At 33.9% G+C, this 25298-nt stretch overlaps 1 protein-coding gene across 1 annotated transcript; it reads left to right on the forward strand.

Moving 5' to 3' along the window:
- The first annotated feature begins 21800 nt into the window (after positions 1 to 21800).
- LOC108988597 (cytochrome P450 94C1-like) lies at positions 21801 to 23781 on the forward strand. The gene has a single exon (XM_018961907.2). The coding sequence runs from the start codon at positions 21997 to 21999 to the stop codon at positions 23530 to 23532; it is 1536 nt and encodes a 511-aa protein (XP_018817452.2). The 5' UTR covers positions 21801 to 21996; the 3' UTR covers positions 23533 to 23781.
- The last annotated feature ends 1517 nt before the right edge of the window (positions 23782 to 25298 follow it).

Consider the following 25298-nt stretch of genomic DNA (forward strand, 5'->3'; position numbering starts at 1 on the left):
ATTTTTCTTTTTTCAAAAAGGAAAACACCATTTTCATGCTTCTCACATGCATTTGGTTTATCCAATTTGTGAAAATTGTGTCTTCTTCCATCATATAAACCTTTTTATTCCAAAGAAGCATATCACAGTTAATCTCATATCATATCATTTCATCATTTAAATACTATACAAACACAAACACTTTTTTAATTTATCTTTCATATTTTTTCATCTACTCATTACTAATCATTACAACTTTTCCAAACTTCTATATAAATAAAACACAAAAAAAATTCAATTTTTTCAAATCTCAAAACAAAAATAATATTAAGAAATTGTATTCTAATAATATTTTAACTTTATAATATCTTTATCCAAACTATCATGTTTGTCATTTAGAAGCCCAAACTATAGAATATATTTTGCGGAGGGTTCTTCTATACAAGATGTGTGGTGTAGATGTTGTATGACCCTTCAAAAGTCCTCTGTGAAACACCTAAACTTTCAGCAGTTATATATCCATTTTCAACAAAGGCTTTCTGAACAAGATATATATAGCATTGATGATATGTATAGCCCGCAACATATGGCTTAGGATAAATTCTTTTGTTGTTAGTTCCTTTAATCATGCTTCACATTTATTAGCTCTTTCACAACATCAACTTGCAGAATTCCCGGATGTGCAACACCAGCACTGTGTTATTCAGGCTCAGTACTTAACATCACCTCTTAAATGGCAAATGCCACCTAGAGGCTTTGTGAAAGTAAATTGGGATATATAATCTCAGATATTAGACAGCTGCTGGTTTTCTTTCCGGCATGGTCTTTCACTCATATAAAAAGAAAGAGAAATGATATTTGCAATCGTGAGTGTGCAAACGGCATACAGTCATTTTGAAAAAAATAAATAAATATGAGATTCACATGAAAAGAAATTAATTTTTTAATAGTGAACCACACTCTTTCTCAAAACGACTGTACGGCGTTGACGTATTCTACGACTGTATGTAGTATTACTAAAAAATGAATGCTAATCAAATGGCTCATCAGTTATAATTTTATTTGATAATATAAAATTTGTTGAAAGATGTAAGGAAATGTTTAAGCTTATTTAAATTTAGAGATGAGTTGAATAAAATATTATTATAATATATTATTATTATTATTATTATTATTTTAAAATTTAAAATTAAAAAAAAAAAAGAAAAAATTAATTATATTTTATAAAAAAATTATAAAATGAGATGAATTTTCAATATAAACCGGCGCTTAATTTGTAGTGCACGCAAAGCAATTGTACCACGTGTTAAACATGCAAAGCAATTAAGAAAACAAAGTGCAGTCGCAGCTTAGACTTTTGTCTCGCGATGACAAGACAACTGACTAATGGACCAGCCCAAAAACTGACTAACGTACGGGCATCGGTCAACCTCGAAAATTAGAAAAGGAGCGGCCAGAGGAGCACGGCTCAAAATGTCAGTTTTGAAAGTTTTTTTTATTATTTTTTTATTCATATTTTCTGATATATTTAAATATTTTTAAAAAATAAAAAATATATATTAATATATTTAAAATCACTTTCTTAATATTAAATAAAAATTAAAACTTAAAAAAAGTTAAGAAAGTAACTTTTATTCTTTTTAATAATTAAGAAAGTTAAGAAAATACTTAAAAAAATTATTAAAAAAAAAACAAAAAACATTCAAAATATATTATAAAAAAATAAATTATAAGAAGTAGTAACCTATCACCATCTTTGCAAACCCAAAACAATATAGAAAAAGCCACTTTCAATTTGGCTTCACTAAAATAGTTCTTAAAACTCGTTGGTCAATACCCACTATATTTGTCACAATTCAGATTCTTTCTTTACGGCCAACCTTTTTTTTTTCTTTTTTTTTTAATAATTTCTTGAGAGCTAAAATAGTCTAGTAAATTACTAGAAATATATTTAATAGGGTAATGCTACAGTCTCCGCTGGGGGCTCCCGCTGGGGTGTAGTGTTATTTTATATGTATTTTGTTTAAGTAATTTTTTATATAGATCTTTTATTATTTTAAAATATTTAAAAAAAATAAAATAAATTTAAAACATCATTCAGAAAATATTTTCTTAATTAGAAAGTAAAAAAATATAAATTAAAAAATACTTTCTTAATCATGAAGTAAAATAAAAAATTATAAAAAATATTTTTAAAAAAATAAAATAAATTTAGAACATCATTAAAAACACTTCCTTAATTAGAAAGTAAAAAAAAATTCATTAAAATATACTTTCTTAATCACGAAGTAAAATAAAAAAATATTTTTTTATGATTTTTTATTTTACTTCGTGATTAAGAAATATGATTTTTTATTTTACTTCGTGATTAAAAAAAATATTTTTTAATAATATTTTAAATTTTTTTATTTTTTAAAAATAGTTAAAATTATTAAAAAAAATCTATATAAAAAATAATTTTAAAAAAAAAACACATAAAAAATACACTAATCTCCAGCGGGAGCTCCAAGCGGGAGCTCCCAACGGGAGATATAGCATTTCCCTATTTAATAACAATTTTCCTTTGATAATATTTCGAACTACCACGTGTTTCTCGGTAAGCAGGTTAGACAAAAAATCTAATACAAATTTTATTAAAAGAAAAAGCACAAAACTTCATTCAAATAATTTACACCACAAGGTATTAATTTTATAAAAAAAATACGACTGGATGATTTTCGGGGTTAAATTCAGCCCAAATCTGGATATTTGCTCTAGTTTTGATTGGATTATCTAGGCGAATCTATGTCAACTTTTTAAAATTTGGATACATATCTAGATATCCGAGTTTAAATTCGGTCTGAATTCGAATATTCGCTCGAGTTTTGGTTGGATGTATCTAGACAAATATCTATCATCTATTCAAAACTTGGATAAGGATCCGAATATCTCAATCTACAGCCCTAATTATAGGGAGTTACTGATTAAATTTTCCTAATTTACGTGGTTTGTTTGGCGTATATTGCGGGTGGGAGGGTTTCTTTGGGGTCAACCTGCCCCCCGCCCCAGCATGGGCGATGCTGGGTAGCCCACTCGCCCATGCGAGGGCGGGGCACCGTTGCCCACCCCTACAACATTTATTTTCTTCCAATCAGTCAGTACTCACCGCATTCAAGCCACGAAGGTTTTGCAACTTTGATGCAAAATATGTCTGGTTTATGCATACAATTTAAGGCTATTCACACTTGGGGATCAAGTTTCCAATTCTCATTCGTTTTTAAAAGTCATCAAAAGTTGTTTGATGAGTACTCATGTACTAGTGTAGTGTATGTGTTCATGTTTAAGGCTGTTCGTAATTGTGTAGTGTATGTATTTGATGAGTACTCTTGTTTAAGGTTGTTCGTAGTAGTGTAGTGTATGTATTATGTATTAGTCAATGTATGGTTTCTGACTTCATTTGCATTTGCTTGTTCGTTTGGCAGTGGGGGATTTACTACAGTCTTGGACTTACCAGCAGTATCCCACATGCCTAAATTTATAGTGTCCCCTGTTGAGGAATAATCTCACATTGTGGACAAAGTCTTAGGTATGCTTATAAAGAATGAGCAATCCTTTGTTGTAGAATCGGTTTTATAAGATGAGTCAGACTCATAAATTTCTTTATGGTATCAGAGCCTGTCATAAAACGAATGGGGGCCCACACTACTTACTCTATGATAAGGACCAGGAAAAATATTGACCTGCACATGAGGAAGGGTGTTGAGAAATAATCTCACAATGTGGACAAGGTCTTGGACATTCTTATAAGGAATGAACAATCTTCTTTGGTAGAAATGGTTTTATGAGATGAGTTAAGCCCACAAATTTCTTCATTCCCATCCACAACCACATTTGATAAGAAAGTTTTAAAGGAAAGCAAAGAGTTATGAATCTTTACATTCTAATCTCACCAATCATAAAACTACCAGACTTAATTAAGACGATCTTTTTCTTTAGTATGGACTAAGAAACCAACTAGGCAACTAAAGGGTAAAAGAACTGATACATGAGAAAACACTATCTAGAGATTTAAATTGAAACAGGAATTGAAAATATTAAGAAAAGTCAACAATTACAAGTTCTCCATGAAATATGAGGTTCAACAATTACAGTAGTTTCTTTTCTATTCCCCACATTTCTAGTTCTAAATTTTCCTAAATAATAATTTTAAAGCCCCATATATCGAAGCATCTCACTACAAATATGGTGTACTATGAAAGCCATTAATCGCAATCCAAACAAAAGAATAGAATCAAAGAACCCAATTCAATCCAATATACCAAGTTCAAAGTTTCATATTCCTTTCTTTCCCTCATTCTTTCTCAACTCTCGAGGACCATATAGAGAGTCAAGAAACCATACCCCATAACAAAATACTTTCTAACCTTCCATTATGTTCAGAAAGAACGTTAAAAGCCCATCACAGCAAACAAAATTTCTCCAAGAGTCATGGGTGAGAACAAATTGCCGCATCAAACAAAGCCCTAAATCACTCATTCAAAACACAAAATTAGCATCAAAGTTGAAATCTTTCTCACATCATTCTCAGAAGTTCCTTGAAACCCAATGGAGGGATTAAAGAACAGAGCCAAGAAAACACTACAAAGGAAAAAAATTAAAACCCAAATGACGCAAGCATTTTTAGACAAGAATGTAGTGTAGCCCCACATCACATTGGTCAGCCAAAACCCAAGAAAAGACCAACTCAAAGGCACATAACAAAAAGAAGCAAGAGAAGTAAAAATTATGTTTCCAAGTTTTCCCAATAACATTTTTCAAGGGACCAAATAGAAACGACACTAACCGTAGGGAATGTGTTGCTGGTGTAAAAGATGAGCATACAAGCAACAGCATCGTCGCCGACAGTGACACTCTATAAACATTGAACGAGGGGCGGCATTGGGCAGAGGGAGAGGCGCACGGGTTTTGGCAAAGGAAGGGTGAATGCAAGATTGGATGAATGCTTATTCGAAATGGTCTCTTCTTCTCAAAACGAGCATTTCAGCAAGTTAGAAAAAAAAACAAAAAGAAAAAAGCCACATAGGTGAATAGTGGCAAATGTATGGACAATCTCTTAGGTTCTGTTTGGATGTTAAGCTGAATTGAGATGAGTTGAATTATTTATGAATAATAGTGAGTTGCGATGGTGGAGTGAGTTTTGTGGAGTACACCTAAGATGAGTTTAGATGTGCTTGAATGTTAACATGAGTTTAGATATATTTATGAGAAGTTGAAAAGGGTTGTGAGACCCGCGTGTATAGAGGTGTTGAGTTGAAAAAAGTTGTGCGTCCCATGTGTAAAGAGGTTTTGAGTTGATATGAGTTTAGTGATTTGAGAGTTGGGTGTTTGGATGTTAGATTCAGTTTAAAATTAGACTGAACTAAGTTCAGTCAAAATTCCAAACGGTGCCTTAATCTTAATTAGCACAACTACTTTTAGCTCTATTTTTTGGGGAGTGTGATGGTCATGCTCTCTTTTGTGACGTAATGGCTTTTGTACATCCACGCACCCCTATCGGAAAATGTCATTGCGTGAATGTTGTAAACATTCGTATTTGTAATTTTATGGATGACTTGTCAACTTTCCCCCAATATCGGATCGGTGAGATAAAAGACTTGAGTTGCTTGGAGCGCAAGGGCGAAATCTTCATCCTTATACCATTGCCTAGCAGTATTCACTAACGTTAAGTGGTCCCGGACACGTATCCATTTTCTCAAGTAACTAATGTCATACCAAGTGCATTGAAAGAAATATTCCTTACGCCAACCCTTGTAGCATAATTCTATAATAACAAGCAACACACTGTAGAAGTCAACAGGGGATCCCTAATACTCGCCATGAACCACCTCCCCGCTGCCTTTCACTTTCGTATGAAAGTGAACACCATTCATTATGATCCAGCATAAGATGCGATCCATGGATCTGGACCACATGCTAATGCATATATCTCATCGGTTACCACAGTTGGACAAATTGCACGTAGCTCTCAAATCTACCATACAGAAGGACAGACAAAAAAGAAAAGGATTTATTTTATCAATAATTTGAGAAGAATATAACTATGAGTACGGAAGGTTTCGTATCTTACAGGTGATCTGAACCACGATGGGAATTGACTCTAGTGCCTACGGTTGATGTTGTGAGGGTCCTCTTCTTTCATCTTGTTATAGTACTCTCTGTTAATATATGTGAGCAAACGTTCCTAGGAGCTTGCTGTCCCCAATGGTCTAACCTTTTGTAAGAAAACAAATAAACATGGCTCATTTCCCAACTCAGTTGAGCCAATACGAACATCAGTGTTGTGTTTCTCTAAATTATATATAGTTTCAATATCATGGAGGTACATAGAGTAAAATGTAAGGCATTCGAGATGCACATATGCCTAAAACGTTGAGCCTTCTGGATGGGCTCTGTTGTATGTACCACTTGAACTTCCCTAAATACCTTTCAAAATGGTACATCCATTTGTATTGCACGGATCCTACCAGTAGGGCCTTATCTGGCAAGTGAATAGCAATGTGCATCATGATATCAAAAAAAGTGAGAGGGAATATCTTTTCTAATTTGCAGAGAATGATGGGATTCTTAACTTGAAGACGATGCAAAACTAATAAGTTCAAAGTTCGAGAACGTAATTCTTTGAAGAACAGGCTTAACGCACATCAGCCCGTCAGAACCCACCAATCATAACCTACAACAGCGCTTGCATAAAGACATGATAGTCATGTCTCTTCATTCCACTGATCATTGTGCCACTAGCATTAACACACCAGGCAATGTTTGATGCAAATCCATGAAGAAGTTTTACTTTTGACAACCACGCACAAAAAGCCCTTCTCTCATTTAAATTTAACATGTAGCAACCAAGACTCATAGTAATACAATCGTCATCATATTGTAAATGCAATTCTTTCCTTATTCCAAGGTTTGCCAAATCCCTACATGTTATCACATATGTTTCTCTCAATTTGCATGACGTCTAGGTTATATCTCAAACCCTAGTCTAACCAGTAGGGAAGCTAAAAAAAATATAGATTTTTTTGTCCAATTTAGTTGATTGGGCGTTTGTTTCCTTTTCAAAGAAGATTTACCAAACTGAAAATGTGACACCTCACGTAATTGTTCTAACAAACCCTCTCCCTCGACCCTTGATGGTTGGAGTCGGGGCTCTTCGTACCCATTAAAAGCATTTTTTCCCTTCTCCAACTGTGATATGGTGCCGACCATCGTCAATGACCCATATAGCAATGTTTGTACCCATATACGAACCATTGTGAATTTGTGTCAGTTGTACTTGAAGGGCATACCATCTTGTCTTTTGTGCTCCACCCGGAAAGATTGGCGTATGCGAAAAAGTCATTGATAGTCCAAAGTAGCGTTGCATGCAACCTAAACATTTGTCTACTATACGCATCATAGGTACGAATACCCTTTTCCCATAACTCCTTCAACTCATCAACAAGAGGACGCAAAAACAAATCAATATCATTTCCTGGTGACATAAGGCTAGGAATTAGCAACGATAACATGGTATATGGATCTTTCATGCATGACCAAGGAGGCAAGTTATAAGGCATAAGTAGTACTAGCCAAATGTTCTATGGTCTACTCATGTTATTGAATGGGTTAAACCCATCAATCGCTAAAACAAGCCTAAAATTGCAAGGATCTTAGGAAAACCTCCCATGTTTGTTATCAAATTCCTTACATACCCTAGAATCTGCTGGATGTCGCATGCATGTCGGATCATCAACACGTGCTTCTACATGCCATCTCATGGCTTGAGCTGTCTTCTTTGACATAAATAGCCACTGCAAGTGCGGCTTCAGGGGGAAATATCGAAGAACTTTTTTTGGTATCCTTCGTTGCTTACTTGTACTTACGGTCCAACTAGATGCTTTACATTTAGGGCATTCATTGTACAATGCATTTTCCTTCCAAAACAATGCACAATCATTTAGGCACAAATGTATCTTTTTGTAACTAAAACCCAAGCCACGCTTCAAGAGACGAGCATCGTTCTATGAGTCAGGGAATAGAGCATCAAGAAATGCAGCTTGCAAAAGTTTTATGACCATGTCAAAGGACTTCACAGTCCAACCACCTATGCTCTTGATGTGAAGTAGCTTGACGATGAATGATAGCTTTGAGAACTTAGCACATGAAGGATAAAGTGGACGTCGTGTGTAGGCTACCAACTCCTCGGGATTAGAGTTTGTTGTCGTATTTGAGGTGGAGGGTTGATCATTTGTGTTTGCATTTCCTTCATTTCAACCTGAATTATCCATAAACGACCCATGATGAATGTCATCTAACATCTCGTCGATATCATCAAATTAGTCACTGTAAGCCGATGCATCATCTTCTTCTTCGTCAGAAAATGTAGCATCTAGGAAAGGATCTTATTCTCCATGAAATATCTATTTCATATAAGTTGGATCAATCCCTCTAAAGAGCAAATGATCTTCGACTATACGAATAGAGTGGAAAGCTCTATTCCGACATCTCCTACTAGCTACTTGCACACCTAATCTGATTAGATCTAGGTGGCTTGCGCCATAGCCAGGAATTGTCTAACACCTTCACCATACTCATTGGAATGCAATCCATCTTCAATATGTATCCAAGCCTTATCCAATTTATGCAACTGACCATCTAATAGAAAAGAGTTTGTTAGGATATCTGAAATTGGTTGTGCAATGAGTAGGCAAGAGATCAGAAATCAGAAATCTTAGTCTTCTATCATCTGGACACGAGCTTCGACTCTCAAAAAGACTGAACTAAATATGTTAGTTTCATTACTAATATCATCCTATAGTTTTCATTATAAGGGAATAATCAATGAACTGAATATTAACCAAGGATTTCTTGCAGTGGAGTTATTTATTGGGATATCTATAAAAATTTGCAGATAATGCAAATTACGAAATATTCATGTCTGAAATCTATTTAATTTGCATTGTGGTTTGTGGGTAGATAGAGGCGAACAACTATGTTTAATTCGTATGTTTTAGACTCGATGTCTAACTTATGTTATAAATTATGAGTAACCAACTACCTATTAGCCGTACAAGTTCTCGGTAGACTAGTTAAAACTGTGTAAGGTGATAATAAAGGGAAATCCATATACAAATGACTATTGTAATTTGGATTCAACAGATAACTTCTAAATTGGGATAGTCATTATACTTCTTTGACACCTATTTTCTAATTGTTAGAATTATTGTCAAGGAGATTACTAAAGGTAATCTACTAGGATGCAAATGGAATAGATGTACTGTGTTCCATACATTCTTATCATGATTTCCTTTTCAAGAGTGACCAAGAAGCAAAGAAACACTCAATTAAGTGTTTCATCTACCTTTAGATTTCTTAGTGCCTGTGATGTCATTAAAGGCCCCATTTGATCATGACTTAGAATCATGACTATTATGATGTAATTAAAATTGCATGTAGTATAGTATTCGTGAATATTCTAGAAGCAATATTATAATTAAACTAGTAATAATAAACAATGAAGAATTAATTATCATAAATTCTTAATGTTGATGAAGGTTGTAGTGCATGGTTTGCGAACCGTGATGGTGGCCGTTTAGTAGAAGAAAGGCAAGGGGAGTGTAGTGAGAAACTTATGATCTGTAATATTCCTTAAACATAAATATTTGTTTGCACATATTCTATACAATCTTCTTCTTCTTCTTCTTTTTTTTTTTTTTTTTTTTTAATAATGGACCATATTCCATTCATAGTAGAGGACATACAACTTTCACTTAAAAATAAGCCAGTTACAAACATTAATAGCTTTCCAGCATACTTCCGTAACTGACATGGTCTAGTCCAAACGACAAATCTCTAAAGACCTAAATCTAAGAAATATGTCGTGCACAGCTCTGTCCCTAATAGAGTTAATAGTAATTGAGTGACAAAATCCATACCCTGACTAAGCGGAGAGGGGGGATCACACAGTTGGGACTAAGGTCCAAAATGACAAATTTTTGGATTTTTATTTTCCTAGAAAGTAAAGACAAGACACAAAAAAATACAATGGAAAACCTTTGTGAAAATCGGAAAAGAACAGTGCTCCAAGAGGCTACTATGGCGCGTGCAGAACATGCGCCGCTCTAGGAGGAAAACCGACGGTCGTTCTTGGATATTACTGACTCATAGACCCTATAGGTGTCGCACGTGGCATCGGCAAAGGGCCTCTCGGTGGTGCGTGAGAGGCACTCGCCGAACTTCTCCGTGAGCTTTAGATTGCGCGTGCAAGCGACTCACCACTTCGTCGCATTTGGTGGTCTTGAAGCTCGGCGGTTGGGCAACACCATGGAGAGGTGCGTGCTAATCTATGGTCGCCATAATATTCCAGATCTGCGGTTCTCCCTTATTAGCTTGAAAAAACACAAAAATGCAAAAAGTGGAGCACTATACAGAGGGAAAGGAAAATGGGAGAGGGAGGGAGGGAGGGTAGGGAAAGGGAGGGAGCCGAAGGTCAAACCCCCCTCAAGTCAGATCTATAGCGAAAAGTTTTAAAAGAGTTTTGAGAGACTCCTTTGTAGTGAAAAGTTTCTATACAATCTTATTAAATAATCATGTGTTATATTATATTGTTATAAAGACTTAAATTTTTAGTTTGTTCCTACTGAAGTACGTACCATATATATGATCATAATATAAGATTTTTGAGCAATTTGATGGGTTTCATTTTAAATACAGATAAACACATCAAATGGTACCATCCTTTAATAGTGCCCATAGGATCTTCTGATAAACTCCTAATAAATATTTAATGTTGTATTCTTTAATTTATACTCTCTCGTTGCAACATTCAAAAGAAAAAGTAATTATAAATTAATTATGACGAGAGTGTGCAATTGTCGTGTAATCACTTTGAAAAAAATGAATAAATACGATACTCACATGAAAAAATAATAATTTTTTAATAGTGTACCTCATTCTTTTTCAAAACAACTACACCGTACTTGCATACTCTATAACATGTAGTTGGGGATCAGCAGTTTTTTCTCCAATTGGTCAACAAGAACAGCCTACATTGTACGTCCTATTTGTCATGGGAAAGGAACATTTATCTACATAATCAGAAAAAATGCAGACACATAACGTAAAGTAAAACCGTGTAAGAGCTACGACCAAAACCAGATTAAATGCAGTATATTCCTGAACAGCCTGAATTTTATGCCAAAAAAATAATAAGCAAGTAAAAAATTAATGATTCATACGCCACATGCATGGCCACTTGCTCATTTATCTACATACGAACAATAAATGCTTTTAAATTATTTTTCTTTTTTAAAAAAGGAAACACCATTTTCATGCTCTCACTTGCATTTGGTTTATCCAATTTGTGAAAATTTTGTCTTTCTTCTGTCATATAAACCTTTTTTACAAGTACAAAAGGCAGAGCTGAAATTTTTGGCAAGAATGGAACCTAAGAGATAGCTGATTCTTGTCGGAATGGTTGTAACTTCTTATTTGTTATCATTATTTTCTGTCAAAATTACTATTTTTTATTAAAATGAGTTTATTATCAACAGAAGTAGTCATTTCATCTCAAATAACTCGTCACAAATGCTCTTTTTTATTGTAGTATTAAGGTTGCAGAAATCAAACTATCTTTTTTAAGTGGTAAGTGTCAGATATGTTCATGAATTGTGTAAATACCGTGCATTTTTTTTTTTCTTTTTTTTTATAAAGAGTGTGATCCGCCTAAGAAAAATTAATTTTTTCGTATAAGTTATATATTTATTCACTTTTTTTTTTCAAAAAAAAATATGCAGCCTTAACATTCTATAACTGTACATATAATTTTTTTTTTCTTTTTTTTGTGTAACAATCAAGTCATTTTGCGTAGCTTTTGCATATGCGAGAAACTAATTGGAAAAGGAATGATGAAGATAGTTTTTACAATCCAACAGTTATGCTATATATTCAAATACACACGTGTATGTATTAATTATTACTGGATTTTATAACCCAATGGACTCTGGATTTCTTCTTGTCCTCCTAAATGATCGAGCATCTACCACCATGAATGACTTGTCGCTATATATAATTATAGATGTTCCTCATGTACATGTTTAATTTCAGATTCAAATACCATTACTGCAACTCATCATATATTATATATATATATATATATATGTTCTAATTGTTTGTTCAACTTTGATACACTTTCATATATAGGGTCTTTTTTGGTGGCTTCATTAAGACTTAGAATTAAATCTAAGCTATATCTAACATCTTCACAATCCAGTAAATGTAGAACAAGCTAATTGACGAAACAAAATCATCGATCCTTCATGATTGAATCATTTATTAAATTAATAGCATCAAATTAGAGATTCGTATATATTGCCCACTAATATTAAACAACCATATCATCACAACAGATTTTACACAACCATATCCTAGCAACCATTACACAAATTTTACACAATCATATCATCACAAATTTACACAGATTCACATTTTCTATTTTCCATTTCCACTATCAAATTACACAGAATAAACTCAAAGACAGAAAAGATAGAGGGAGAAGAGAGAGGCTTACCGTGTCTCTACAAGGGAGAGAGGATGTCTGGATTGTGGAAATAGTTTGGGGAAGATGAGCGGCGTGCTGCTAGTGCAGGGGGGTGGGGGTTGGGTGAGGACCGTGAGGGAGAGAGAGAAGAGATTATCACGGTAAGAGATTATCGCAGGTGAGGAGAATGGGGATTTTATTTTATTAGCTTATACGACGGTTAATTGTAGCCGCAAAAAATAATACCCTCACCGCAACAAGTATTAACCCACACGCAAAAATCTTTCTAGGGAAGTTTTTTTTTGCGGCGATATGAACTCGTTGCAAAAACCATTTTGTTCACCCGAAAAAATATTAACCCATGAGGAAAAATCTTAATATCTCACATTTTTTTAGGCGATATAAATTCGATGCAAAAAACGATTTCTTCGCTGTAAAAAACTTTTCCTCACAAAGTTTTAATTGCCGACGTGACCTTGTGGTAAAATGTCGCTTTATTTTTCCACGACTATTTTTCATGTCAACAACAAACCATTTGCCAAAATCACATATCTTGGAAACATAACTCATGGCAGAAGCCCATATTTATTGTAGCGGCGCAATTGATCTCATACCATCATATCTCATCATCCAAACACTACACAAATACAAACATTTTTCAATTTCTCTTTCATACTTTTTCATATACTCATTACTAATTATTACAACTTTTACAAACTTCCATATAAATAAAACACAAAAATAATTCAATTTTCTCAAGTCCCAAAACAAAAATAATATTAAGAAATTGTATTCTAATAATATTTTTACTTTATAATATCTTTATTCAACTTTTTTCTTTCACTTTTCAAAATCCAATAAAAATCTTAACTCAAACTATTTCACTATTATTCACAAACTATCTCATTACTATTCACAAATTTCTTATATATCATCTCATTTAACCTGACTATCCAAACAAGTTCTTACTTAAGAGTAATATTTGATTTGTAATGAATCTTTTATAGAAACAAAATCATTTGGAGAGGCATTTCCACCGGTTACTTCACTACGAAGAGTGCTTATCATATGAAAAAGGAAATGACTATGCGAAATAATGAAATATGAGTGGTTCTTCATAATTCTTAGACTATGAAAGCATTGTGGAGGAATATTTGGTCTTCAACTATACCTAACAATGTCAAGACTTTTTACTTGGAAGGCATGTCACATTATATTACCTACAGGTGTGAATCTTTATAAACAAAAGGTGTTAGAGAACCCAAATTGTCCTGTTTGTCATTTAGAAGCCCAAACAATAGAATCTTTTTACTTAACATCACTGCTTAAATGGCAAATGCCATCTAGAGGCTTTGTTAAAGTAATTTGGGATATATAATCTTAGATATTGGACAGCTGGAGGTTTTCTTACCATCGTGGTCTTTCACCATTATAAAAAGGAATGTTAATCAAATGGATCATCATTTATAATTTTATTTAATAATGTAAAATTTGTTGAAAGATATAAATAAATGTTTAGGTTCCTTTAGATTTAGAGATGAGTTGAAAAAAATATTATTAAAATATTATTTTTTTAATATTATTATTGTTTTAAAATTTAAAAAAAATTAAAAATTTATTATATTTTATATAAAAATTTAAATGAATTATAAAATGAGATGAATTTTTAATATAAACCGGTGCTTAATTTGTAGTGCATGCAAAGCAATTGTACCACGTGTTAAACATGCAAAGCAATTAAGAAAACAAGGTGCAGTTGCAGCTTAGACTTTCGCCTTGCGATGACAAGACAACTGACTAATGGAGCAGCCCAACAACCGACTAACGTACGGACATCGGTCAACCTCGAAAATTAGAAAGGGCGTTGCTACAGCAACCGCTCATCCTTCCCGTTTTCGTTTCCCGCTCGACGTGGAATGCCACGTTACTCTTCTGCTTCCTTTTTTTTTTTTTTTAACTTCATTTACTGCTTCCTAAAAATTACCCCCAAACCCATCCCCTACAGATCTCGCCCCTTGCAAAAACCCCCAGACACCTCCTCGAAAGATCTTGTCTAGCACCTGTACCAGTTCGCAAGGTGCAAGAGACCCATTTCCGGCATTCTTTCTCGCGGTTCTCCTCCGTCCGACCTCCAATCTAAGATGTAGATTTCTTTCCTTCTTCCTCAAACTAAACTACCTCTGTTATTTTTGGATTTTGCATGGTTTGATAGTGTATTTTGTATAGAAAATCCTACAGAGATAGCAGGTGGTGCCGCATTTCTTCGGGTAAATGTTGGTGTTATCTCATAACCTTCAGAGAACAAATGATGCAAGCGCTTGTGTGGAGATGTTATTGAGCATCTTTAAAAAACAGAGGCCAAAATTAGGACTAAAAAAACAGAGTCACTTTGTCCCGGACTATCTTCTACATGGTTCAAGTCTGTTCACATGGCAATTTTCTAAATATGAATTCATTTGGACAAGCTAAAATGAAGATGTGTCAACAAACCAGGAAAATAAATTAAAAGAGATGTAAATTTACCAAGCATATGCAGGAAGAGGGGAGAGGATTTTTGGGAGGGAGATATGGCTTGAAGAAGGTAGTGTTTTCGTTTTCGAGAGGGAGAAGCAGAAAAGGTTTTTGAGAAAGGGTTTGCAAGGAGAGGGGAGAGAGAAGAAGGTAGCGTGTTTTCGGGAGGAAGAAGCAAGCGTTTTCGAGATGACATTTTTTAATCTATTAAATCGTGCCATCTGGATGCCACGTCAAGCGGGACACTCGAGCGGGAAAGAAGAACGGTGTGACTAGCATTTTCCAATTAGAAAAGGAAAGGCCAGAGGAGCACAGCTCAAACTGTCAGTTTTAAAGTTTTTTTTTAATATATTTAAATATATATATATCAATATATTTAAAATCACTTCTTTAATACTAAATAAAAAATAATAATAAAAAAAAAATTTATCCAACAATATATTTGAGTGGTACACTGAGAAGCAAGGTAACTTTTTTCTTAAAAAAGTATTCAACTTATTATTCATTTATTATTACTTTTTATTTGATTTTTATTTTGATTTTTATTTTATTGACTATTAATAAAATTACATATATTTTTTTAATTTTTTTTAATAATTAAGAAAGTTAAGAAAATACGTAAAAATTATAAAAAAATAAAAACATTCAAAATATATTATAATAAATAAATTGTAAGAAGTAGTAACCTATCACCATCTTTTGACAACCCAAAACAATATAGAAAAAGCCACTTCCAATTTGGCTTCACTAAAATAGTTTTTAAAACCCGTTGGTCAATACCCACTATATTTTGTCACAATTCAGATTCTTTCTTTACGGCCAACCTCTTTTTTTTCCTTTTTTTTTTTTATAATTTCTTGAAAGGTAAAATAGTCTGGTAAATTATTAGAAATATATTTAATAATATTTTTCCTTTGATAATATTTCGAACTACTACGTGTTTCTTGGTTAGCAGGTTAGACAAAACATCTAATACAAATTTTATTAAAACAAAAAGCACAAAACTTCATTCAAATAATTTTCAACACAAGGGATTAATTTTATAAAAATTACAACTAGATGACATCCGGGTTTAAATTCGGCCCAAATCTGGATATTTGCTCTAGTTTTGATTGGATTATCTAGGCGAATCTATGTCAACTTTTTAAAATTTGGATACAAATCTAGATATCTGAGTTTAAATTCGGTCTGAATTCAGATATTCACTCTAGTTTTGGCTAGATGTATCTAGACAAATATCTATCCTCTATTCAAAACTTGGATATGGATCCAAATATTTGAATCTACAGCCTTAATTATAGGGAGTTATTGATTAAATTTTCCTAATTTACATGGTTTGTTTGACATATATTGCGGGTGGGAGGGTTTGTTTGGGGTCAACTTGCCCCCCGCCCCCGCATGGTCGATGCTGGGTAGCCCACCCGCCCATGCGGGGGCGGGGCACCGTTGCCCACCCCTACAACATTTATTTTATGCCGATCAGTCAGTACTCACCGCATTCATGCCATGAAGGTTTTGCAACTTTGATGCAAAATATGTCTGGTTTATGCATACAGTTTAAGGCTGTTCACACTTGGGGATCGAGTTTCCATTTCTCATTCGTTTTTAAAAGTCATCAAAAGTAGTTTGATGAGTACTCACGTACTAGCGTAGTGTATGTATTCATGTTTAAGGCTGTTCGTAATAATGTAGTGTATGTATTTGATGAGTACTCATGTTTAAGGCTATTCGTACTAGTGTAGTGTATGTATTATGTATCAGTCAATGTGCGGTTTCTGACTTCATCTGCATTTGCTTGTTCGTTTGGCAATGGAGGATTTATTATAGTCTTGGACTTACCCGCAGTATCCCACATGCCTAAATTTATAGTGTCCCCTGTTGAGGGATAATCTCACATTGTGGACAAGGTTTTAGAGATGCTTATAAAGAATGAGCAATCATTTCTTGTAGAATCGATTTTATAAGATGAGTTGACTAATAAATTTCTTCATGGTATCAGAGCCTGTCACAGGACGAATGGGGGCCCACACTAAGGACTAGGAAAAGTACTGGCCTGCACGTGAAGAAGGGTGTTGAGAAATAATCTCACAATGTGGACAAGGTCTTGGGCATTCTTATAAGGAATGAACAATCTTCTTTTGTAGAACTAGTTTTATGAGATGAGTTATGCCCATAAATTTCTTCATACCCATCCACAACCACATTTGATAAGAAAGTTTTAAAGAAAAGCAAAGAGTTATGAATCTTTACATTCTAATCTCACCAATCATAAAACTACCTGACTTAAATAAGACAATCTTTTTCTTTAGTATGGATTAAGAAACCAACTAGGCAACTAAAGGGTAAAAGAACTGATACATGAGAAAACACTATCTACAGAAGTAAATTGAAACATAAATTGAAAATATTAAGAAAAGTCATCAAAAATTTCAAAGCTCTCCTTGAAATATGGGGTTCAACAATTACAGTAGTTTCTTTTCTATTCCTCGCATTTCTAGTCCTAAACTTAGTTATTTTAAAGCCCCATATATCGAAGCATCTCACTACAAATATGGTGTACTATGAAAGCCATTAATTGCAATCCAAACAAAAGAATAGAATCAAAGAACCCAATTCAATCCAATACACATAGAGAGTCAGATTCCTTTATTTCCCTCATTCTTTCTCAACTCTTGAGGACCACATTGAGAGTCAAGAAACCATACTCCATAACAAAATACTTTCTAGCCTTCCATTCCATTCTGAAAGAACGTTAAAAGCCCATTACAGCAAACAAAATTTCTCCAAGACTCATGGGCGAGAAAAAATTGCCAGATAAAACAAAGCCCTAAATCAGTCATTCAAAACACTAAATTAGCATCAAAGTTGAAATCTTTCTCGTTTCATTCCCAGAAGTTCCTCGAAACCCAAATGGAGGGTTTAAAGAATAGAGCAAGAAAACACTACAGAGGAAAAAAATGAAAACCCAAATGATGCAAGCATTTTTAGACAAGAATGTAGTGTAGCCCCACATCACATTGGTCAGCCAAAACCCAAGAAAAGACCAACTCAAAGGCACATAACAAAAAGAAGCAGGAGAAGTAAAAATTATGTTTCCAAGTTTTCCCAATAACATTTTCCAGGGAACCAAATAGAAACGACACCAACCGTAGGGAAAGTGTTGCTAGTGTAGGAGATGAGCATACAAGTCTTGCCAACGGCATCATCGCCAATTGTGACACACTCTATAAACCTCGAACAAGGGGCACACGGGCTTTGGGCAAAGGGAGGGGCGCACAAGTTTTGGGCAAAACATGGGTGAATACAAGACTGGATGAATGCAAATTCGAAATGGTCACTTCTCCTCAAAATGAGCATTTCAACAGATAAGAAAAAAAAACGAAAAGAAAAAAGCCACACGATGAATAGTGGCTGATGTATAGACAATCTCTTAGGTCCTGTTTGGATGGTAAGCTGAGTTGAGATGAGTTGAATTCTTTATGAATAGTAGTGAGTTGAGATGGTGGAGTGAATTTTATGGGGCCCACCTAAGATGAGTTTAGATGTATTTGAATGTTAAGATGAATTTATATATATTTATGAGAAGTTGAAAAAGGTTGTGGGTCTCACGTATAAAGAGGTGTTGAGTGGAAAAAGGTCGTGAGTATCACGTGTAAAGAGGTTTCGAGTTGATATGAGTTTAATGATTTGATAGTGTTTGGGTGTTTAGATATTAAATTTAGTTTAAAATTAGACTGAACTGAGTTTAGCCCAAATTATTAAAGGTGCCTTGATCTTAATTAGCACAACTACTTTTAGCTCTATTTTTTGGGAGTATGTTGGTCATGCTCTCTTTTGTCACCTAATGGCTTTTGAACATCCACGCACGCCTATCGAAAAATGTAAAAGGGGCAAGACAGGAGCTCTTCGATCAATAGATGGTTAAAAGCATGCAATTTGATCAATGAACTCATGTTTCAACAACCGCTTTTATAGCTAGCCAATATTTATGGTATCAGACCAATCACTCGATCGGGTACCATTTCTCAAAAATGTGTTCATCTTATGTGTTGTTTTGAGATGATTGTCGTGCATGAAATCTTACCCACTTTTGATATATTTCTCTTTTCTTTAGTAATTTATTGAATTTGCCCATAAAAAACATAGAACGTGGTGATCAATGCTTAGGTGAAATATTTATTATATGGAAAAATCTTATTGCAAGCAAGTTTGTGCACCAATTCGTGTACTAATATTGATATGTAATACATATATTTAACGAAACAATGTGAATTAAAGATAAAAATATTTTTTATGATATAGGAGATTTTCTTCTTCTCTCACAAAATTTTTTTTTATTTTTTTTTAAATAAAAAAAATTATCGGTACGTAATATGGTGCACGAACTCGCTTGTATCTAGCAAAACCCTTAAGGGACAAAACTTCCCCGAAAAAACTCATCCCAAAAAGACATATATTCATGTGGTAGTCTGCATGCATGGTACTATAATATTTTGTAAGGGTCATTAATGGCATGCATGCACTTCAGTCTTTCTGAATAAAATAGGTTCTAATTAAAGACATATAATTTTGTAAAGACTAGTTATTGGGATACGTAGGTTACCCTTTCCTAGGATGTTTTTGAAGGGATAATTTGTTCATCTTGTGACTCAGACGACATGCATGTATTTGACTATGACTTAGACATATGTATATAGCTAGCGGCCAAACAAGTGATGATCATCATCTATATATATATATATATATATATATATATATCATGTGCGCCTGCAGCTAGCTAGTTTGCATTTTCGTTTGATCATATCCAGTACTCGTGATCAATTGCAGCCCAACTACCGCAGACATTGAAGTACGTATATATAGACCAAGCTGCTCATGCTCCAATATTCAACACATAGAGATTTGTCTAACCGGCTAAGCAGGATCTTCTTGTCGACCAAATCCTATTAATTTCCGTATCTCTTTTGGGGGATTCCGGCATTTGAATTCATATCTTGCTAATTAAAGAAAATGTGGAATTTCCGCAGTATATATTATCTACATGAAGCTGTAGCACACGTCGTCTTCTTTTTTGCAGATACAGAGCAATAAGATTATGACATTTTGACCGCTGGGCTTACCGCCCAGCGTAAATTCCTTTTTTTTTTTTTTTTTTTCTTTTCACATTTTTTTTACATATTTAAATATATTTAAAAAATAAAAAAATACACCAATACATTTAAAAATATTTCCTTAATCACTAAGTAAAAAAAAAAAAAAATTTTGACCAGCGGTCAAATTGAGTGTGCAAAATGGGGAGGCAAAGTAGCCTTTTTCTAACATTATTGGCGCTAGTTGCATGCATCTTCCTTTTTTGTCACGTTTTTGTTTGTCTTTTTCTTTCTTTCTATGGATTGTACGCGCGTTATTCAATAAGTATATATATATACTAATGAATGAGACTGAGAGACGACAAATATTATTTTCTCGAGAATATTTATCTTCTAGAACAAGGCCGTCGACACACACGCACACATATAGATCAGTTGCAGTAGCCAATTTGAAGTGAAAAAGCAAAAATATCGATCGTTTTAGTAGTGATCAAATTAACAGGCGGTATATTTTATATATATATATATATATATATATATATATATATATAATATTGTCATGAAAAAGTGTCATTGAGGTAATTAATCTTAGTTGATTTTTTCTTTCTAATAAAAGTTAAAAGAAAAATATTATACATGTATAGTTAATTTATTATCCAGTGCGTACTGAATTATCAATTTTATTTATATAGTAAGATTTGATTTGTAAGATTTAAATTTTAAAAATTATTTTTTAAATTAAATTATGTGCACCTTATTATGCTAAAAATATAATTTATTTTGTAAATATAATCATTTAAACATCTTTTAATATTAAAGGATTGGTACATATAATGTTTTTGTTTGCTGCATTCCGTGGCTCTCACCCTCTTCTTCGTTCCGGCCGTTTCGATGCCACTTTGTATATATGCTTAATTTGACTTTCATGGTGGCGTTTGTTGGGGAACCCACCACCTGATCTATATGTATCATCTTTTGTTTATATGAATGAAAATATGTCTATATACAAATCTTTTCATTGACACATCAAATTTATTATTAATAGAAAATATGTATTAAATATTAATATCAATTTAAATAAAAATGAACCGTAGTTTAACTCTTTTAATTATAACTATAAGAAATCATGAAGGGTGCCGTATCCTAAACCTGTAAATAGGATAAGTTTTCTTTAAAGATAATTTTAATGACAACAAAATAAAGTTCTTTATAATGTATTTTGTTTTTCTGTTTTTATATATATATATATATATTAAATATTAAAAAAATACATATATTTTTTAATGATAAATTTTTTAAATATTTTAAAAAATCAAAATGCACTAAGAATTTTTATTTAGAAAAACTAGCATTTTCCAACATAACATAAGTTGAGTTTGGTGAACCGACGTCATGGAAAAAGAACGGAGTTGAAAAGGATAGTGTCGACTGTAGAGTGGTGCAAACATAGGTCACACTGGCGCTTTCACGCCCCAAAGAGAGAAGATAGGTATTAAGAGCACGTGGCTGAAAAACTGGTACAGATGGCCCAATCAGCAATGACATCATTTCGGTGAAGGCTGAAATATTTCGCACGTCTTAGTAATGCACTAGTTTTACACGTGTCCAACGGTCACTTCCCTTCAACAAAAACTTAAAACACTAAAACAAAAGAAAAAACAATAAGTAATTAAAGACACTGAAATTCCTGAAACTTGCCAAATCCCCAGTCTGCTGTATGCCTGTACACAATCTCCATTATAAAACAACTAGCCTCCGGTGTCTTCTCCTCTCACACTTTTGTTATTGCCTTGCGTTTTACTTTCCTTTCCCGGCCTTTGATTCTCTCTTGTTTTAATTGATAATTCTTGGAAACAAGATATGGGTTTTGAAGCTTCTTTGTGTCTGCAATCCATGTCCGCCACTTTCTGCCTTTTATTCTTCTCTTTCACCGTGTTTTTTTCTTTGTTCTCTCTCCTAATCTTCATCTTACGGCTTAAACCGTGGTGTAACTGCGAGGTTTGCCGGAGTTACTTGTCGTCGAGTTGGGCCAAGGAGTTTGGTAATCTGGCCGATTGGTATACGCATCTTCTCCAGAAGTCGCCCACCGGGACTATCCATGTTCACGTGCTCCGAAACACCATCACTGCCAACCCGGAAAATGTCGAACACATACTGAAAACAAGGTTCGACAACTACCCGAAAGGGAAACCGTTTTCGGTTATCCTCGGTGATCTTCTGGGCCACGGGATTTTTAACGTGGACGGCGACTCGTGGAGGTTCCAGCGAAAAATGGCGAGCCTGGAACTCGGTAGCGTCTCCGTTCGGTCCTACGCGTTGGAGATTGTCTCCTCCGAGATCCAATCCAGGCTAATTCCTCTCTTCTTATCCGTGGCTGGCAAACGAGACGGAGTTTTAGACCTACAAGACGTGTTTCGCCGCTTCTCCTTCGATAACATTTGCAGATTCTCCTTCGGATTAGACCCAGGCAGCCTCCAATTATCGCTGCCGATATCTAGTTTCGCCGTTGCCTTCGACGTTGCCTCCAAACTATCCGCGGAGCGAGCAATGGCAATCTCTCCTATAGTGTGGAAGATCAAGAGGCTGCTTAATGTGGGCTCAGAAAGGAAGCTAAAGGAAGCCATCAAAACGGTGAATATCCTAGCCACCGAGATGAAAAACCAACGGCGAAAAATGGGCTTTTCCGATCGAAAAGACCTCCTATCAAGATTCATGGCTTCCATAGATGACGACAAGTATCTCCGCGACATTGTCATAAGCTTCGTCTTGGCTGGCCGCGACACAGTGGCCTCCGCCTTGACCAGTTTCTTCTACCTGTTATCGCAGCACCAGAGGGTTGAGGCTGCGATTCGGGACGAGATGGAGCGGGTCATTGGACCGCGGACTCAGGAGGCGGCGGCCGCGAGCTTCGAGAAAATGCGCCAAATGCACTACTTGAACGCAGCAATCTATGAGAGTATGAGGCTTTATCCTCCAGTTCAGTTCGATTCCAAGTTTTGCCAAGAGGACGATATATTACCCGACGGTACCTTTGTAACGAAAGGCACAAGGGTTACGTACCATCCCTACGCAATGGGCCGTACGGAACGCATCTGGGGCCCGGATTGTCTCGAATTCAAGCCGGAGAGGTGGTTAAGGGACGGCGTTTTCATGCCTGAAAACCTGTTCAAGTATCCAGTTTTTCAGGGTGGACTTAGGGTTTGTTTGGGGAAGGAAATGGCACTTATGGAGATGAGAAGTGTTGTGCTTGCTCTAGTTCAGCGGTTTGATATTCGGGTTGCCGATCCAAACTGGGCACCGTGGTTCGTCCCGGGCTTTACCGCCACCGTGAGAGGCGGACTGCCGGTTTTTGTTCAAGAAAGGGCTGTAACTTACCCTAGTACCCTAGCTAATTAATCCCCATATATACATATAATGTATATGTATGGAGTAGGTGAAAATTATCATGTAAATTAGGATATCGTGGCGCCGGCACGAGTGACGTTGGATTCTATCTCTTGTCATTTTTTAATTTGTGAATGACGTACCAGCTTATTATTATCTTGCTGTAAATTAAGGAATAAGAAGTATTGTTTTAATTAATTATTAATTAATGCATGGGTTGTTGTTTTAGAGGTTGTTTGGATTGAAAGATCCTCTCAACTACTCATCTATCTGATCGTTATATTTTTTCTAAACTTTCACTTAAAATATAATAAGAGTAATACTACTCTTACCAATTATTTTTACCGTTAATTTTTACTGTTGTGATTTTTTTATTATATTTTTTTACTTAATAATTAAGTAACTACTTTTTAATAATATTGTGAATTTTTTTATTCTCTTAAAAATATTTAAATGTGTTAAAAAAAATACAAAAAAAAAATCATAAAACCACTAATGGTAGCTCCCAGCGGTAGCTGGGAGTGGTGGCTGTAGTGCCACTCATATAATAAACATATCAATTTTTTTAAAATTTTAAAATAAAAAAAAATATTTTATTAAATTTTCATCTTATTTTATCTTAACTCATTATCCAAACTTTCCCTTGATCAATGTCTGGGTTTGGCTACTCGGATGATCGGATTTGTACCCGGTTGAACGGTACTATTCCATAAATGAATGTTGTTATATTCACTTTAGTATATACTTCTGTTTTACATGAGATTGTCCAGACTATCTTATAACTTGATCCGGCTTACCTTATTCTTCTACATGTATATAATATGCATGCATAATATATATATATATATATATATATATATATATTATGGTTGTAGGAGTATATATATATATATATGAAAAATGCTACAAAGAAGTTTTACATGACCTCACACATTTATCTAATTAATATGTAATCTATTATTTTTGTCCTTCTATTTAAACACACGTATATTTAAACTAACATTAAGATAGAATAACAAAAATTATAAAATTATATATTAATTAAGTAGTAGTAGAGGTGTGCAGTCATTCATGTAAGGCAGTTACGTAGAATTTATATATATATATATATATATATATATATTTATATAACTTGACTTTTGAGTTTAGGTGTGGATCGAATCGAACTAGAAGTAGTTTATTAACTTGTGTTAATGTATAGAGAGATGACGACTGACTTGTTCCCCACCATGTGTATATATATATATATATATACACACTAGCAGTGGTTACCACATCTGTTAAATTGAAGAAAAAAATAAAGTATAACTTCAAATATTAAAATAATCTAATGTATAAGAATAAAATTATTATTTATTTATGTTTATCATTTATTATGAAATTTAAATTATATTAAAAATTTAAATTAATTAGATAGTTTTTTTCTCTTAAAAATGTACAGTAAAATTTCATCATTTATTTAATGATGAAAAATTAGTATTTAATAAATTAAAGTTGATTTTTAGTGTATGATATAATATTATTCTCTTAAAAATGTTCAGTAAAATTTTATCTTTTATTTAATGATGAAAAATTAGTATTTTATAAATTGAAGTTAATTTTAAGTGTATGATAGAATATTTATATTTTAATTATCTATTTTATGTTAGTTTAAATTAATATTTAAACTTCTACTGTTAGATTAAACCTGAAGATTAAAGATGAAATGTTGAAATTTAAAACCTAAAAACTAATATTTTTTCTCACTTTTCCTTTCTCCCTCTCTCATTCTCTATGCA

The sequence above is a fragment of the Juglans regia genome, chromosome 14 (genome assembly GCF_001411555.2).
Source record: "Juglans regia cultivar Chandler chromosome 14, Walnut 2.0, whole genome shotgun sequence".
Classification (NCBI taxonomy): domain Eukaryota; kingdom Viridiplantae; phylum Streptophyta; class Magnoliopsida; order Fagales; family Juglandaceae; genus Juglans; species Juglans regia.

Excerpts from the sequence above, each read along its gene's own strand:
- LOC108988597 (XM_018961907.2), top strand. The coding sequence starts at position 21,997 with ATGGGTTTTGAAGCTTCTTTGTGTCTGCAATCCATGTCCGCCACTTTC.